The sequence below is a fragment of the Bombus affinis genome, chromosome 17 (assembly GCF_024516045.1).
Source record: "Bombus affinis isolate iyBomAffi1 chromosome 17, iyBomAffi1.2, whole genome shotgun sequence".
Lineage (NCBI taxonomy): Eukaryota > Metazoa > Arthropoda > Insecta > Hymenoptera > Apidae > Bombus > Bombus affinis.
In genome coordinates this window covers 4,536,768-4,556,082 of record NC_066360.1, presented here as the reverse complement: position 1 = coordinate 4,556,082, position 19,315 = coordinate 4,536,768, and the positions used below count along the sequence as shown (strand labels likewise).

Sequence of the window (19,315 nt, the reverse complement as noted above, 5' to 3'; positions counted from 1 at the left end):
TCAATTGGATTCAGAAATGAGTTTCAATTAACTTGGCTATTTGATTACATTAACATCGAGACCACATGGCAGTCCTCGTGTTTTTTTAACTTTTGTGAGGAAATGTGTGTTTTGTTTATCGAACTATGAAATGTTAGCTCTTATTGCTATTTTTAATTCCAACTTGTGTAGCTCGGAAGATTAATAATATACAGTAATTCTCAAACGATCGTCCGATTACTTCAGGGGGTGTCCTGAATTAGAATGTTCTAAAATAACTTTTTGTGATTTTTTTTAGAAGAGAAAAAAAGAAATGTAGTTATTGAATTTAGCAGTGAAAAGAGAAAATATTGATTTCTTCTTCCAAAATTGATTTCTTCATTAGTTCATAAAATTAAAACGAAAGATACGAACATATAATAACCTAAGATGACTAAGCAGGACTACGCAGCATAACATTACTTTCCAACCTGCGAGACGCCAAAATTTTTTAATAAAATATTAGTTTTCATACGATAACATCTACAAATAAATAATTTAATATAAAAATAAATATACGTGTACGTATATGCTATAGCAAAACCTTGTTATTATTCTGTTTATTATAGCTTTCAGTTTTCTGTTTGTAATAAAGTTTTTATTAACTAACTTAAAATCCATCGCACGCATTATAGCCAATATCATTGCCATAATCGTTAATTTCTGTAACATACTAATTTTTTTATGTCATCTATTAATTGTCTTTTGGACACCCTACGGTCGTTTGCATAATCTCGCAATAAATCAATCGTTTCTGTTTTTGATTTGTATAGTTAATTCTATATTATGTTGAGTTCCTTGTATACGAACAACCTTTATCCGCGCGATATCACTGTGATCATACGTCTTTCTCTGTTTTCTCAATTAAGAGTAACGAAGACAGACATATGGTCGCAGTAATATCGCGCGGAATTGTACTTATGTAACTGTACACTTACCGTAAAGAAATGTCTATCTCGTTGATTAACGAGCAACTAATATTAATGTTAAACGATATCTGGTCCATAGAAAAATTACCTGTTCTTTCAACGTTTCCATTTGATTCAGTGCGCTTCGTTGTTCGCCAAAACCGAGTGCTCAAATACAGCAATGATTCAATAGTTGCCGGTTGCAGGCGTATGATCGACAACAGTGAGTACATGCCCTAATAATTGATGAACAAAGTTTTCAATGTAATTTCCTCATTCTTCATTTTCGACTAGTTGAATTGCCGAAATTTTGTAACATCTATGGTCCAACTGCCTGTATGCAGATGTCGAAAAGAACCAACAATCTCTGGGATCAACAAAATGCTGCCAGCATTTTCATCAGCAATAAGTTTAATGTATGTAAGAGTTGACCACAAATAGAATTATAGTAAATAATAATTCGATTCTAGTACATATCTAACTTTATGCTAAATCATTCTGTAATTTAATATTTATAAAAGTAGACAGAATCATTCGATTTTCTATGTCTGTACCAATGTAATAAACATACATACAGATATTGTAAATTCACATTGTTGCGTTATGCAGAAAATTGACAGCATTCTATCAAATATGTATGTACAAACCATATCCACAGGAAGAAGGAAAGAAATTACAAAATATAGTACTTAACGTCTGTAACAATTTTTCTTCATCGACGCTATGCTTTTCTCACACTATACGTTTCAATTGCAATGCAATATATCAACATGAAAGGAATGTAGCAGCAAAAATTGCTAAACCGCTACATTACTAACTGTTTGTTCCTCGATATGTTCGGATAAACAGAATTCTGCCGGACTAATTTGTATTTGTTAAAACATAATTTACCTGGTATTCATTCGATTAAGCATGATTACATTTTGACTCGAATTCCGCTATTTGCAATATATCATGAAAATATATTCCGAGTTCATAATTATACATTTCTATTATGTGATAAACAATACCAGTCGCTGTAAACTAATTTGTAAAAACTGCCCACTTATTTAAAATATTTAAAAAAAATTATTCACTGTGAGCTCCGTTTCTTAAGCCATTCCTCTTTTATCATATCAGAACCCTTCTCCGCGATCATGATAATCGGGGCATTGGGATTACCACTGACTATGTTTGGCATAATCGAGCCGTCTATGACTCGAAGTCCAGTGACTCCGTGAACTCGAAGCCGAGGGTCCACTACAGCTGTTGGATCCGAATTAGGCCCCATCTTGCAAGTACCCACCTGATGATATAGAGTCGTGGCAAAGAATCTGATGATGCACTCCCAGTATGGATCGGTATACATAGGAATATTCACGCAGTCAGGAAATGGTTTTCGTAATAATTTGCTTCCATAACGTCTGAATGATGCAGTTCTACTCATGTCGATTGCAAATTTAATTCCTTCTACCATTGTCGCCACATCTTCTGGGTTTTCGAAGTAGTTGGGATAAATCAACGGATGATCGAAGGGATTGCTGCTTCGAAGCTTTATGATACCTTTGCTTTTTGGTCTTAAAAGTGTAGGAAACACAGTCCATGAGTCCTTATTAAGAACCTCACCAAATACAGCATCGTAGTATTCTCTTTTCAGACCGTAAATCTTTCTAAAAGTGCCGTTAGTGCTCAGACCCCATGGCGCAAAATGCAGTTGCATGTCTGGGAAATCGTCGGAGGCATTCGCGTATTTAGTATTGATAAAAGCTAGTCCATCGACACCTCCCAGCACGGTCAAAGGACCGGCTCCAAATATGGCGTATTCCAGCACATGTCGAATATGATACAAGCTGCTCTCTACCAATGATACTTCTTTATTAATCGAGAACGTAATGCCACCCATAATCACATGGTCTTGAAGATTATGACCTACACTTAAATTCTGTACCACTGGTATGCCGTATTCCGCTAAGTGTTCTCCAGGTCCTATTCCGGACAACATCAGTAACTGAGGACTGTTGATAGTTCCTGCGGAAACTATCACCTCCTTGTTTGCACGAATGCGCAGCATCCTTCCGTTTCTAAAGAACTCTACACCGCAAGCTCTCTTTGACAACGGATTGATTAAAATTTTCGTAACATGTGCTTGCATAGCTACGTGTAAATTCGTACGCGCGCTAGCCGGCCGCAGGAAGGCCTTCCCCGTGGAGCACCGGCTTCCCTGTCTAATAGTTCCCTGAGGAGTCATAAAGCCAGTCTGCCGTTCTCCATTAATGTCTCTATTCTCGTAACCCATTTCGCGTCCTGCTTGAAGGAACGCAACGGCCAATGGTGTGTGCCATTGTGATTCGTCGACAGTTAGATAACCTCCCGTCGAATGATACGGAGTATTGGTGTAGTTCTGATTCCGATTGTCTTCCGATTTTTTGAAATAGGTTAAGACGTCCTTGTAGGACCATCCTGGATTGCCTAGTTGTTCCCAGATGTCGTAATCTTTTTTGTTACCACGAATATAGAGCATGTAATTTATCACGCTACTGCCTCCGATCGCTTTGCCACGTGGCCACAGGCAACGACCCTCCTCCATCGCTATAGACAGAATTTGCGATTAAGTACATGAAAGGCTATGTGAATAATTCGTAATCGATTATTAATGTTGGTTGCTGATTGATTTGGGTTTATATCTCTTCGCGTTCGACGATAAGATCATTTGTCGGTTAACGTTTGTGGATTACTACGTAAATGTACATAAATATTCTATATATACATCAGTATAATTCAAACAACATTAGTTAAACTAAATAGATCTAGACAATTATTTAAATATTTAAGCAAAAATCTGTATTATTCTTGGTAATGATATATGTATGTTTCTATTAATATTGAAAACGAAAATTTCTCCTCACTTATATAGACGTATTGGGTAATTCTGGTATTAATTTTTATTAGGATGTAAAGTTAAGCATGCGCTAGTATCATTAGATACTAATCACCTCTACAGTACCTTTGTACCGGGTTCCGTCTTGTATTTCCAGTCAATATCTGTGAGCTGCAGATTGGGGGCAGTAACAGGAATATCATATATAATGCTTCCATCGCCACCTGCTTCCAAGAGGAGTACGTTCCAGTCTTCTATTTCGGACAACCGACTCGCTACCACGGCTCCTAAAATCGTGTAAATTGGCAGAACATTATGGAACATAAGTAGGGAAACATCATTTTACTTAAATATTAGAAATACTTTTATTTCAAAAATTTGTGTTTAATATCAAATCATCGAGGAAGGAAAAATATTTAGTCCATACCACAAAATGGATTTCGTGATAAACCTAAAATATGTTGCAATAATATATAGTTTATACGATATTTATAATATAATACATATTTAAAACGTATTACAAAATAAACTTAAATTACGTTTATATGCAACAACATAATACGTCATTAATATACTATACAAGAGATATAGCGACTAAAGGAAAGGTGCATTGGTTAGTCATTGATTAGTTATGCATTGGTTGAGATATGTGTATTATTAGATTTATGTGTTACTCTATTATATGGATACTAAAGAGCCCTTTCTCGCGCGCAAACTCACAAGTACGCGCTTTTTTCTCCTTTTTTATTTCATTTATGGTATAAGTTTCTATTGATATTATGAAAAAAGGTACCTGCAGAGCCACCGCCTATGACTATGAAATCGTAAGACGACGATAGTGATTCGGAAGAAAGATTCTCCGAGGAATAATTAACAATCGAAGATATGCAGTATATCGACATGCTTAGAAGAAAGGAAATCACCGATCTGGCTAGGTGTGATTGAATTCCTCCCAGCATATTGCAGATGACATCCATTTTATACGTCTCCGATCTTCTTTACGAAACTGTAACATTAAGATATGATAGGTTACCAATTATCTTTGATAAACTTCTCCCATTGCCCACTTGCGGCAATTTCGCGTGTATACCCACTGACACACAATAAATTCTCTTCAAATGCGTAACAATATATACTACTATGTTTGGGATAGTTCTCGCATATAATGTCATTAGTACTAGAAAGTTAGAATTTCTTAGTCTTATAAACGTATCAAGCTATAAATGCATAAAGATATAAATAATTAAAAGAGACAAAAGCATAAAGAGAAATAGAATTTTATATGTAATAAAACGTGCATGATATCTGTGCGTAACAAACAATTAGTAATATGCACATTTGGGTGATGTTAGCGCATCTTTACATTAGTATCTATAGGATATATATAAGAAAAATATATCGAGACGATTTCGATTCAACTTATATTTAGTTCTCCAAAAAATTGTTCCTGCAAAATTGATCCCCTTCCTTATAGAGAGAAATATCATGATTTTGATAAGTAGAAATGTACTATAGCTGGTAAGTTATGGAAATTAGATCTATAAATATATACAATTTAATACGAAAGCAGTGAATGCATCGAAGAAACTCGTTGGGCAGCATCCATATGGAAGCTGCTAAGCATTCGGTAATCTCGAGCATAATGATACGTAAATCTTCACCCGGGCATGATACATTTTTTACGCTAATTTAATTTGAAAGATATATTTATTAATTTATTTATTTGTTTATTATAGTTATTTACTGATATCTAGTTGTTATTTATCGGTTTACCTTTCTCCAACACATAGTAGCAGAATAAATATTCTTTTATGGTAATTATTCGGTAACAGGTACACATCACCGATTTGAATAACATTGAAACACAGCTTCAAGGTGGACATTCTGAGCAATATTTTTCTATACCTGTTGACGCCGCTTGGCCTTGGTTTCCAAGGTATTGACAAAAATAGTCAATTACATTTAAGTTATGATAATACTTCCACCTTCCTTCCAGGTGACCACATTTTCAAATAAACCGAATTAAACAGAACTCACTAGTGTGAGAGATAACTATTTTTAATATTATACGAATAAGAAAAAGAAGTTGATTACTGGCTTATAGATTGGGCAGTATTAATAGCGGATGGCATAAAATAATATTCGATAAACTGATTGATGAATGGAATGCTGCACTTAATAGCGACCTTCAGTTAGTCGAAAGTATCGTATATATACCTTTATTTATTGAGAAATTGTTTACAGAGTAAAAGCCTGTAAAATGAATTATTAAATAAAACATATTAAACATAAATTTCTTTGTACCTTGAAAACTAATGTCGAGTGACCGGTGTATGTAGATGCAGTAAAAAGTTGTCCAGAACGTTTGTTTTGATGAAATGTTTCGGTATCATCCAAATTGATGAGTAGTATCCTATTCTAAACAATTCTCTATTTGATATGCACACAAATGGCCAATAAAACTATCAGATATTAGAAAACCTATAACATATACGTGAATGTTATATCTTACGATATAGAAGATCAGAAATAATGGAAAAATCGAATCTTAGCGAAAATGCTGAGATTTTGAGAATACGTACGTGGATTGAACCTCAAACGTAAGAGAGTACACCGACCAAAGGCAAAGCAAGGAGACAAATGCTGCTTTGCTAGCGATCCCTTGAATTCTCAATTCTAATTAACTATTCTGTTTTTATTCATCATTTATCTTACTATCATCTGTTTTATTTATAATTTATATGTAACAAAGGACATATAAATATGCATCAAATAAATATATCCATGCTTCCTATTTAGCATATAGGTACGTTAGAAGTAATTCACATGAAAATAAATCAGTCAAGTATGCGCTAAGAAATATACTGCTCACAAATATCAGCTACAAAATACAACTATTAGTTAAAATAACTCTACATAACGGTTGTATTAAAGAATGTTTTGAATAAATTATGTTACATTTTGAGGGATTCTCCGGATGTGTACTGTTTAATTTTGCTATACCTCATACTGTTGCAAATACTTGTACCTGAAAATCAGACAAAGTATGGAGTATAATTGTATCACTTGCTTTTAATGTTTCTGTCTACAGTTTTCATCACTTACTTTGAACTGTGTTCTCGAGTTCATCAGTGGAAATCGTTCGCGTTCTAGTTTCTGTCAAGTAAATACAAATTGACCGTATCGGCGGAGAGTTGTTTCCAAAATACTTTTATGATGGTAATTGCCTGTGAATACGAAATGAGCACAGCTATAACATAGCTGCCATAAATGTTATTTTTTACAAATTGGCCATGTTGAGATATTATTAGATACCGTAATAATTCTTATAATTTTAACAATCCTTCGGCAAGAGTAAGAGATTCCAAGATTAACTTAATTTTTAGGGTGCAGTACTGTATCATTTTATTTCAAATACACTTAATGAAAAAGATTAAGCGAGTGTCTTGAATTAGAATTTTCTAAAACTGCGTCCTTTTATGATTTTTTTTTTTTTTTTTTTTTTTTTTTAGAAGGGAAAGAAAGAAATAAAGTTATTGAATTTTGAGATATGGTTTTATATATATTTAAGAAATACAAACAAATTTTCTTCAAAGTAAAAAGATATTATAACAGATTTCTAAGCCTATTTTATAGGATGCAGTTTTCAATCGGTGGGAAAGATCCACCTCCTAATTGTTGACTGAAACAAAAAACCAAAAAAGGATTAAATTATTATATATTTTTCTACTCGATGAACTAAAAAAGTTCGTTAAAAAGTTTATTTAAATAATTGTAATAGCTTCTTAAAGTTTATTTTTTCTTTTTATAAAACACATTTTTTCTATAACCTGCCAAAATTTATAATTTCACACTATTTTTCGCCTTTTTTGTTAGTTCATCGAGAAGAAAAATATATAATAATTTAAGCCTCCTTTGGTTTTTTGTTTTAGTCAAGACTTACGAGGTGGATCTTTCCTACCGATTGAAAACTGCAGCCCATGAAAAAGGCGTAGAAATCTGTTATATTCTTTTTAACTTTAAAAAAACCTTTTTTGTATTCGTTAAATATATACAAAACCATACCTCAAAGTTCAATAACTTCATTTCTTCCTTTCCCTTTTAAAAAAAGTCACAAAAAGACACTGTTTTAGAACATACCAATTCAGGACACCCCCTGAAGTAACAGGACGATCGTTTGAGAATTAATGTATATTACTAATCTTCGGAGCTACACAAATTGGAATTAAAAATAACAGAAAGAGCTAACATTTCATGCTTCGATAAACAATCACAATATACATACACAATACGCAATATCATCGATAAACATCGATAAAAAAAACACAAGTTTCCTCACAAAACTTAAAAAACACGAGGACTGTCATGTGATCTCGATGTTAATGTAATCAAGTAGCCAAGTCAATTCAAACTCATTGCAGAATCTAAATGAACGTTTGTGAGACTATGTTAAACATCAATTATAAAGATGTTATTTTATAAAGAAAATGCAATTACTACGACAAATTAAAAAATATAGTCTGAAATGTCGGCTGAGTTTCGCACTTGTTTACCATTAATCGCATCAATGCCGCGCTGATTGCATGTAGTCGTTCCGAACGCAAAATTATATAGTACATCTGTGAAAGGCAGTAATGTGACTGTTTGCTTCACGCAAGTTGCCTCACTCAAGGTGCTTCGTGTCGTCATATGACGTATATCACATGTCATATAATGATATTTACTACTTTAGCAGTCTTGTTAACACATCACCATTGGATTTCACGTTTAGTAATACAAAACAGGTAAAATTTAAAATTGACGGATTTCAAACTCCGAAATGAAATACCTCAAAAACCATAGCATTAACTTTAGTCATTTTGCATCGTAAATTAATCATTTCATCCAAAGAATTTATGCATAAAATTATTTTCTCCTAAGCTTTTTGATTTTTGAAATCTGTATGTAATATATCTATCTCTATGGGAATCGTCAAATTGATGACTTTGCCGATTTCATAAACAATCCGTATATGTTTGTTTTGTTTGTAAAAGTTTCAGTTATTGTAAACAGTCTCCGCTTACTGTAAGTATTTATAATAGCATAACTGAATTTGGGAACAATATTTTTTTATATTGATCAATCCCCTTTTTCTAGTAATCATACTAGTAAATCTGAGAGATTCAATCAGATATTGATCAAAACTGTTAACATCCATGAAGATTGTTCCAGAGATACCGCCGAAGAAGACCAGTATGATAATAAAGATGATACTAATTCATTTAAACCAAAGTGAAACTGACAGCGAAAGTTCCGGAATACACTGAATGTGGGCAAATACGCTCCTGATCAAAAAGATAGTCCAAGTGGGCTATCTTTGATTTCTCAATAACATGTGTAATGTTTCTCGTCTGTAACGTATAATAAAAAAAACCAACGTGTAGTGAAAAAAGCAAATTCTTGAACTAAAGCAGCAACAGTTATCAGTGGGAAAAAGAAAATAGACAACGTCAGTAATTCGACGACAAATGGGAGGATGAAGCGTGATGGTTTTTATCAGGATTGACAAGTGTCAAGTTCATCAATGGGAGAATGAATAGTGTTCGATACATAAGTTTAATCAAAGAACAAATAAATAATCATGTAGTACGCATTTCTGGATCCGATTACATCTTTTAACAAGATAATGCATCTGTACACACATCAAAATTGTTCCAATCATATTTTAATGAAAATAATATATCTGTTTTGTCATGGCCTGCTCGTTCCCGGGACTATAATATCATTCAAAATTGCTGGGCAGAACTTGTTTACGGCGTATACGCGAATGGAAAGCAGTATCACACATACAAGAATTTGAGGTGTATAGCTCGTAATAGGTACCGCTTGTGTATAAGATTTCTATCTTCATTTGGGTTGGGAGAATGTTCTTCCAACCATCCGGACCACTCCCTTCTATTCCTCTAGAAATCGTGAAAACACGACTATGAATGCCGGTATTCGAACCTGGGGCTGGAATGTTCGCAAACAACTACGCTACTCATAGCGAATCAATTTTGAAACGTTTAGATATTCTCTTTTTTCTCTGAATCTTCAAGATGGCTAAGATAAATTCGTAAATTCTGAAATACTGAAATACATTAACAACATCTTGTTTATTAATTTTTCATTTAAATATGTCACAAATGCAACATACTTGATGTCATAATTAATTATGTGAGTCTTGATGGCTAGTGTGTAAAGTAGTAAGCGAATTGAAGTATTGCATGAATATTTTTCAGGTGCATCAGTCATATGTATGTGTATATATTGAATTACACATGGTGAGGTTAACTGATAGAGAAACCAGTGGATTGTAATAGAAAGATGTATTGATATAAGTATAGTATATGGTAAGTGTAAGTATAAGTACAAAAATGATAAATGAGCGAAACGCAGTACTCAGACAACAACTACAACAAATTACAATTATGCTACAACTACTTACAAACATGTTAAGTAAAAAATAGAAATGGACACGCTGAAGGTAGCAGCTTAGAACTGCAATGATATAGAGCAACAGACCCTCGAAACTAAAACATTTCTGTATGACAATAATATCGTGAGGAAAGTATATAAAATATGTAAAGTATCTTGTATAAGTATACAAGAATATCTCCCCACGTGTTACCTAGCTCTAAAACGAAAGTCGGTTCTCTAGCTATCTGCAATTCTACGGGTGCCGAACATGTTCTGAACGCGTTCGTAGCTTCGACGATCGACATACCACGCAGTCTACGTCTACAAGCTTGAATGAGCTCTTCAGCGATTCAAAACTACTTCGATTTGGCTGCTACATCATTTGCATTCATCTTCGAAATCACGCTCGAAGATACGAAGGAACCTTTCGACGTTCCACCGTCGCCTTTCTGACGTATTCGTGTTAGGTCTTGTTTGTCCGCCTGTTCGCACGATACTCTGTAAATCCTACGAAAACCTCATCGCATCCGTTCGTGTTGTCTCCATCCGACGCTACCGCGGTTAATATGGGCGCTCCAATTTTCACATTCCGGTCCGCTCGCATTAAAGTTATGAGATGGATAGGAAGTGATAGGTACCAAAGAAACACTCGGAAATGTTTAAACAGTTTATATACAATGCTCGCTTTCGACACTCTACGTAGAGGTCCCGACTACAATTGACGATTCGCGCTTCTCGGCTACATCTCGAACGATACCGATCGAGTTAAGATAGCGACTGAGCAGAGTGCGCGCTATAAGTTAAGATAATGACTGCTCAAGGTACGTCGAGAAATTGTGTTTTCTCTGACGATGATGCTGCGGAGGAAAACTGTGATTGGTGTATCTGAGGATACGAGATCGCAGGATTCGTTACAGAAAGTTTTCGTTCGGAAAGTGAGGGAAATGGTCGTCGCTGTTAATGGGATAAATACTAGGTTAGTAAGTAAGGAAGGATGCTAACCGTCCTCGAGTAAGTTGCTAGCAAACATCACATACATAGTCAAGTTAGTCAGGAACACGTTCAAGCAGCACCATCGTTACGATACAAACTAATAGCAATTACTTCCAGATGTTAGCAGTACATGCACCACTGCAACACAAAATGACATTACAAAAATAGGAAGACTATTTTCAATCCTTAGGTGACATATACATTGCACGGGGAGACTTCAATGCAAATCACGCGCTATGGGGCTCAAAAATTAACATATCTTGAGGTAGAATACTAAAAATATATCTAGTAATCTCAACATATTATCCACAGGGAGACCAACATATTGGTCGACAGATCTAAACCAAATACCTGATTTGTTTGATTTTTCAGTTATAAAGAGGCTAAACAATTTAAAAATAACACCCAGTCTTGAGCTTAGTTGATCATACACTGATATTAATAGAATACATAAGTAAGCCAATACTTTACAGTAATCCAGAGTCGCTTTGCAATTAAACCACCAAATGGTAAATATTTAAAGAATTAATTGAGAGCAAAGTCAACTGCAGTATTGCACTAAAAACAATAGCAACAACAGTAAAACGTAATGTGATTCAGACGAAGATGCGTAAAATACTAGTACTCCAACTAACAAACATTACACCATACCTAATACAACACCACAAGAAATTAGAATCATAATCGATTTTACCATTCTAATCAATGGTAAAATCTTCCCCCAAAAACAATATGTTTAATCACAATAATATTCAATACAATTTTAATCACCCAATACTTCACTATTCTATGGAAGCTGGCACAGATCATAATGTTACCTATGCTAGGCAAAGGCCTACACCAAACTGCATCTTACAGACCAATATCACTATTTCCTATGTTTTCCAAAATTCTAGAGAAAATAATATACGATCGCCAAAAACCAACAATAAAAAAATATATTATTATATTATTATAACAATAAAGAAAGAAGAATCAATGCCAGATTACCAATTTGGATTCAGAAACAAACACTCCACGATAGAGCAATGCAGAGACTCGTCAACGAAATTTTACTAGCAATAGAAAAGGAACAATACTGTACAGGACATTGAGATTGCACTTCATGGACATTGAGAAAGCATTTGACAAAGTGAACCATGAAAGTTATAAACAATCAAAAAACTCTTCCCGGAACAAATCCATCACTTACTCAAATCATACCTAAGCAACAGAACCTTTGTAGTAAAAACAAAGGATGTATATTCTCAAGTAAAAGATATCAAGGCAGGAGTACCGCAAGGAAGCGTTTTAGGACCAATATTATACACACTATGCACGGCCGACATACCAACAGCAAAATAGTAACATTCGCGGACGACATGGCTGTACTAGTCAGGCATACCAATCTAAAAACAGCAGTAACATTACTACAAGGGCATATCACAAAAATAGAAAAATGGCTACAAGATAAACAAATAAAAGCAAACCTCAATAAATGCAACCATATTACATTTACACTAAGGCAAGTTATATACCTAGGACTCCACTTAAACACACAACTGACATGGAAACAACATACTAAATCGATTATAGACAAAATACGGATAAGAAGAGAACAGATGTACTGGCCGACTAGTCGAAACTGGAAAATAAACAGAGCATAAAATATAAACTAAAAATCTACAAAACTATAATAAAATCAATACGGACGTACGGAATACCGCTATGGAGGACAGCAGCAATGAGCCACATAAATAAACTAGAGTCGTTACAATCGATGATACTGAGAACAATAGTCAAAAATGAAATCGGCAGGTACAGAGAAAAATACAAGGAAAGAACGGCAACACATCCAAATTGAAATTCTCAAAAAAAGAAAACTAAAGAGAAAACATCCCACTAACCTCGCTAAAGAAATAAAATAGTCAAACTCGAAGATGGTATCCCGCTGGGGATAGCCAACCACATGTTATTTAGTAATTAAGTTAGAAAAATTTACCAAATGTCCAGTTTGGCAAATTGTAAAATACAAATTAAAAACAATCTGCACTCTTTATCACCGCAATTATAACACCTTTTATCCTTCACTACATTTTCAGATGGTCTGTACTTCTTGTTGTTTCCGGTTTTGACCGGCTTCGCAGTCGACTTTTGTTCATTGTAAATAACTAATCTTTTCCTTAGCCCCTTGACTGACGTAGTGCCGTATAGTATAGACTTGTTACTCTATTTGTCTATTATTATTTATTATTAGTTTATGATATATTCTACCGCATGACTAGCTATTTCGAGCATGCGGTACATGTAAACCAGGTATGCTTCATCGTTTCTCTTGTTTGTTTTCTCGAGTCTCTGGTGTACTTGCCAACTATTAATTTTCTTTGAGAATTCTTTGATGGTGGATATTAAACGTGTTGTTTCAAACGATGAAACGAGTTAATACTTGATATGGTCAGATGTATTTAAAATCGTCATAAGTATTGAATACAGAGTTGGTCGTCGTTCGCTCAATGCTACTTGATATACGGATACTATGTAATGATGAATACTCACTATTGAATACTGATTACTAAATACTCGCTACTGTATACTGATTACTGAATACTCACTACTGAATACCGATTATTGATTCTACTAGAGAGCGTATTTCGTTTATTTATACTGGTCGGGGGAGTACCGTCGAGGGATGACTCATGTGCCGCTACACTTTTATTAGTCCTCGCTTCAACTCATGCCAAGTCCTAGGATGGCAGTCGAAACTCGAAAATATTCTTGCTGATCCTTTCAATAGTTTTCTCGCAGAAATTGCCTTCTGTGCTTCTGGCCACATGCACGTGTTTGCAATTTCTTCGAACGACTCGAATCATCGATCGACTTTTGTCACCACTAAATGCTTTTAATGCGTCCTCGACGTCCTGAAAACTAAATATTGAACCAACATGTGCTTTTTGATAGTATTTGTCACGATGCTGCTGCGAATCTCGCATGTTTCTCTTGCATTCTCTTACGCGCGGACCATCCTCTTCGACAATCCTGACAACACTCCTTCTCAACTAGCGACTGCCTGTTAATTCCTCTTTCTCCCTTAAGCATCCCTTTGTCTTTCCTCATAGCTCCACCACGTACATGTTCCGCAACCGTCCGCATCCATGGTTACATAAGCCTTTCTTTCGCGTAACTAGTCGATTGAAGGATCAACGACGCATTGATAGGCCGCTCGGCCCATTGAAGTTTCCAGACCCTTTTGACCTGTCGGCACTTAAGCTTTCCCGCAACATGGTTTACCGTTCAACGATATTTCATAGGCAATCTGTCCATGATACTACACTTAGGTTCAGAATTCCAACGACAATGTAAGAAATGAACCAGAAGACATAAAAGTATGTAACAGGCAAAGTCGTACAACTCCTACTTCCTGAAGTGTTTGTTCTTTGATAAGTTCGTAACGCAATATAGAATGGGAATTTATATTAAATTTATAATTACAAGTGTCCACTATGTAATAATCAGTAGCAGCAGCTTTAAGTTAATTTACAAGAACAGCTACTCACTCTGTATCCTTTTTCATCAACCATTCCTCTTTTATCATATCGGAACCCTTCTCTGCAATCATGATAATCGGGGCATTGGGATTACCACTGACTATGTTTGGCATAATCGAGCCGTCTATGACTCGAAGTCCGGTGACTCCGTGAACTCGAAGTCGAGGGTCTACTACAGCTGTTGAATCCGAATTAGGCCCCATCTTGCAAGTACCCACTGGATGATATAGAGACGTGGCATAGAATCTGATAGCGCACTTCCAGTATGGATCGGTATACATAGGAATATTTTTGCAACCAGGAAATGGATCCGGTATAAATTTGCTTCCATAATGTTTAAATGATGCAGTTTTACTCATCTCGACCGCAAATTTAATTCCTTCTACCAATGTCGCCACATCTTCCGGGTTATCGAAGTAGTTGGGATAAATTAGCGGATAATGGAAGGGATTGTTGCTTTGAAGTTTGATAACACCTCTACTTTTCGGTCTCACAAGCGTAGGAAGCACGGTCCACAACTCGCTACCGACGTACTTCGCATATAGAGTTTCGAAGAATTCTGAGGACAGACCGTGAAGACTTTTAAAAATTTTGCCGCCTTCGGTGTTCTGACCCAATGACGCAAAATGCAGTTGTATGTCTGGGAAATCGTCCGAGGCATTCGCGTATTTAGTATTGATAAAAGCTAGGCCTTCGACTCCTCCTAAGAGAGTAAATGGACCGGTTCCGAATAAGGCGTATTCTATCAGATATCGAATATCATACAACTGGCTCTGTACCAACGATATTTTTTCATTCAGCAAGAATAGATTGCCACCCGCAAATACGTGATCTTGAAGATTATGACCCACACTTAAATTCTGAATCACTGGTATGTCGTGTTCCGCTAAGTGTTCTCCAGGTCCAATTCCGGACAACATCAGTAACTGAGGACTGTTGATAGATCCTGCGGAAACTATCACCTCCTTGTTGGCAAGAACGCGCTGCGCCCTTTCGTCCTTAATGAACTCTACACCGTAAGCCCTCTTTGATGACGGATCTATTAAAATTTTCGTAACATGTGCGTGCATAGCGACGTGTAAATTCTTACGCGCGCTTGCCGGACGCAGGAAGGCCATCCCCGTGGAACACCGCCTCCCCTGTCTAACGGTCCCTTGAGGAAACATAAAGCCAGTTTGCCGTTCTCCATTAACGTCTCTATTCTCGTAACCCATTTCTCGTCCTGCTTGAAGGAACGTCTCGCCCAGTGGACTGTGCCATTGTGATTCGTCGACAGTTAGGTAACCTCCCGTCGAATGATACGGAGTATTGGAGTAGTTCTGATTCCGATTGTCTTCCGATTTTTTGAAATAGGCTAAGACGTCCTTGTAGGACCATCCTGGATTGCCTAGTTGTTCCCAGATGTCGTAATCTTTTTTGTTACCACGAATATAGAGCATGTAATTTATCACGCTACTGCCTCCGATCACTTTGCCACGTGGCCACAAGCAACGACCCTCCTCCATCGCTATAGACAGAATTTGCTATTAAGTACATGAAAGGCGATGTGAATAATTCGTAATCGATTATTAATGTTGGTTGCTGATTGATTTGCGTTTATATCCCTTCGCGTTCGACGATAAGATCATTTGTCGGTTAACGTTTGTGGATTACTACGTAAATGTACATAAACATTCTATATATACATCAGTATAATTCAAACAATATTAGTTAAACTAAATAGATCTATACAATTATTTAACTATTTAAGTAAAAATCTGTATTAATCTTGCTAACGATATATGTATGTTTCTATTAATATTGAAAACGAAAATTTCCCCTCACTCATATAGACGTATTGGGTAATTCTGGTATTAATATTTATTAGGATGCAAAGTTATGCATGCGCTAGTATCATTAGATATTAATCACCTCTACAGTACTTTGTACCGGGTTCCGTCTTGTATTTCCAGTCAATATCTGTGCGCTGCAGATTGGGGGCAGTAACAGGAATATCATATATAATGCTTCCATCGCCACCTGCTTCCAAGAGGAGTACGTTCCAGTCTTCTATCTCGGACAAACGACTCGCCAAGACAGCTCCTGTAATCACGTAAATTGGTAGAGCATTATACAACATTCCTAATAAGAAAAAGTTAATTTTTTTAAATGCGTGAAATATTTTTATATCAAAAGTTGGTAGTTCAAATTCAAAATTTGTCGATACTTCAAATCGGATTTCATGATAAATCTAAAATATGTTTACAAAATATACTTGAAAGTCATTATATGTAGGCAATAGGAAGTTAAAATTTGTACGCCAATTTGCACAAGAACGCACAACGTCATTACTATACTACGTAACAGATATAATCATTTTCTCTGCCACGCAAACTCACAGTTATGTTTGTCTCTGTCACACTTTTATTAGGTTTATCATGGAATTTGTGTCGATAGCATCAAAAAAGCATACCCGCAGAACCGCCACCTACAACTATGAAATCGTAAGACGGCATTAATAATTTAGAGGGAACATTCTTCGCGGAGTAATTAACAAACAAGTACACGACATATAACGACACGCTCACGAGCGCCGTAAGCACCGATGCGGTCGTTCCTAATTGCAATCCTCCGAGAATGTTGTTTACAACATCCATTTTGTACTTCTCCGGTTTCCCTTATCGACCTGTAATAATAAGTATTGATAGCTTACTAATAATCTTCATTCGCATGATAAGACGAAATAACAGGCAATTAATAATAAGTAATAAACACAATTTGGTGATGTAAATGCCTCTTTCAATTAATGTGCACACTTAGGAAAAGTATTTCGAGACAATTTCCACACCAGTACTCAATTTTTACGCGTATTATGATTTTATCCGGTTCGTATTTCGTCCTTGATAAATAAAATAAATGAATAAATATTTGTTCTTGTAAATTTGTTCTTGACAAAAAATTAATAAAAGCACGCATGTTTTACAAGCGAAGCTATTATAATTCTTTCTTACAAAAAAACAAAACGGGAACCTGTACCTTGAAACCATGGTACAATTTTCCTTACACAGTCTAATTTGAATAAAAGTTTGAACATAATCGACATTTACAGGTATCGTACGATGCTGAATATTAGAGCAATAAATTTTGTTGCTGTCACTATATCCCTTCCACAGAGAGATCATGATATCGTCAGGTAGAAACATACCGCAACGTGCAAGAAACGACCATTAAATCTGAACGTATCTGAAAAAATTCTTTAAACAGCATCGATATGGAACATGTCAAACATTCAGTAAATATTCATGTAATGATACGGAAATCTCCAACCATTCGTGTTACATTTTCTACGTCTATTTATCTCAAAAGATCTATTCTTTAAATTATTTGTATATTTATTTTACTTATTTACTGATACCTCATTTGTCCCTTCGGACAACTTTGGAGTTTTCATTGTTACATTCTTGATCAACTTATCTCTAACAAATAACAGTGCAATAAATATCTCTTTGGCAATTAATTAGAAAAACGTACACCTCACCAATTTGGATGACCTTGAAACACTTTATCAAGGTTGACATTCTGAAGAATCCCTTCCTATACCTATAGACGTCGCTCGGTTGTAGTTTCCGAGATAGTCGCAAAAGACTTCAATTAAATTTTCATTACGATTATAATTCATCCTAGGGCAGGTGGCCAAATCTTTCGAAAAAAGCTTTACTCACTAGTGCGGAGATAGCAATTTTTAATTGTATACAACCACAAAAAATGGGTCATAATTCCGGCTGAATTTATGACCATTGGCATAAAGTAATACTCGATAAATTGTTTGACATATGGACTCTTGTATCTTTCACCGATCTTCAATTGGTCAACAATGTAACAAATAATTCTACCGTCACTGAAAAATTGTTTACAGAAGAAACATTTGCGAACTGCTATATAATACGTACGAAACATAAATTTCTTTCTACCTTGAAAATTAATGTCGAGTGACCAGTGTATGTAGATGCAGTAAATAGTTGTCCAGAATGTTTGTTTCGATGAAATGTTTCGGTATCATCCAAATTGATGAGTTGTATCCTATTCTAAACAATTCTCTATTTGACATGTATACAAATAGCGAATAAAACTATCGGGTATTGGCAAACATACACGTGAATGTCTTAAGATGTAGAAGATCAGAAATAACGAAAAAATCGAATACTCGCGAAAACACGGAAATTTTAAGAATACGTACGTGAATTGAACGCCAAACGTAAGAGAGTGCACCGATCAAACATAAAGTAAGGAGACGAATGCTTCTTTGCTAGCGGTCTCATAAATACTCAATCTTGATTAATTATTCTACAGCATAGCCTATATGCAACGAAAAACGTAGAAATATACAGCATACAAATATATGCGTGTTTCTTATGTAGTCTATACATACCTTGAAAACATTTCTCACGGAAATAAATTAATCAAGTGGATGCTAAGATATGTATTGCTCATAAATGTGGACGACAAAATAACAATTGTTGTTTGAAATGACTCGTTACGTAATTGTTGTATTAAAGAATATGTCGGAGATGAAAGAATACTGGAACCTTCCCTTCGGA

At 35.4% G+C, this 19,315-nt stretch overlaps 4 protein-coding genes across 9 annotated transcripts in view; 2 read left to right on the top strand and 2 right to left on the bottom strand.

The window, feature by feature from the left end:
* Positions 1 to 19,315, top strand: part of LOC126926033 (glucose dehydrogenase [FAD, quinone]-like) — a 64,824-nt gene that overhangs the window by 11,280 nt on the left and 34,229 nt on the right. The gene's annotated exons all lie outside the window — the stretch shown is intronic.
* Positions 1 to 19,315, top strand: part of LOC126926032 (glucose dehydrogenase [FAD, quinone]-like) — a 51,854-nt gene that overhangs the window by 9,203 nt on the left and 23,336 nt on the right. The window lies entirely within an intron of this gene.
* The window catches only part of LOC126926345 (glucose dehydrogenase [FAD, quinone]-like), a 66,917-nt gene continuing 48,807 nt past the window's right edge, over positions 1,206 to 19,315 (bottom strand). Inside the window, exon 4 of the mRNA XM_050742649.1 lies at positions 1,206 to 1,817. The gene's annotated coding sequence lies outside the window, so the exon portion shown is untranslated. The remainder of the gene's footprint in view (positions 1,818 to 19,315) is intronic.
* LOC126926034 (glucose dehydrogenase [FAD, quinone]-like) lies at positions 1,811 to 19,270 on the bottom strand. 5 transcript variants are annotated; one of them, XM_050742146.1, is made up of 5 exons: positions 19,147 to 19,270; positions 18,955 to 19,073; positions 16,650 to 16,820; positions 14,957 to 16,245; positions 1,811 to 2,211 (listed from the first exon to the last, which is right to left on the bottom strand). In XM_050742146.1, exons 2-5 carry the CDS (start codon positions 19,034 to 19,036, stop codon positions 1,999 to 2,001), a joined length of 1,755 nt encoding a protein of 584 aa, XP_050598103.1. In that variant the 5' UTR covers positions 19,037 to 19,073; positions 19,147 to 19,270; the 3' UTR covers positions 1,811 to 1,998. The 5 variants fall into 5 exon arrangements, with proteins under 5 accessions (XP_050598103.1, XP_050598100.1, XP_050598101.1 ...); XM_050742143.1 differs by lacking the exon at positions 19,147 to 19,270 and adding an exon at positions 17,191 to 17,403 and having other exon boundaries at positions 18,955 to 19,070; XM_050742144.1 differs by lacking the exons at positions 18,955 to 19,073; positions 19,147 to 19,270 and adding exons at positions 17,191 to 17,403; positions 17,754 to 18,076.

What these genes read in the sequence shown, in the direction of transcription:
- LOC126926034 (XM_050742143.1), bottom strand. Translation starts at nt 17,374, where the DNA reads ATGGATGTTGTAAACAACATTCTCGGAGGATTGCAATTAGGAACGACC. An exon ending in TGTAGGTGGCGGTTCTGCGG is followed by an intron (nt 16,821 to 17,190) that starts GTATGCTTTTTT and finishes ACGTGATTACAG; the next exon opens with GAGCTGTCTTGGCGAGTCGT. An exon ending in CGGTACAAAGTACTGTAGAG is followed by an intron (nt 16,246 to 16,649) that starts GTGATTAATATC and finishes TTCTGTCTATAG; the next exon opens with CGATGGAGGAGGGTCGTTGC.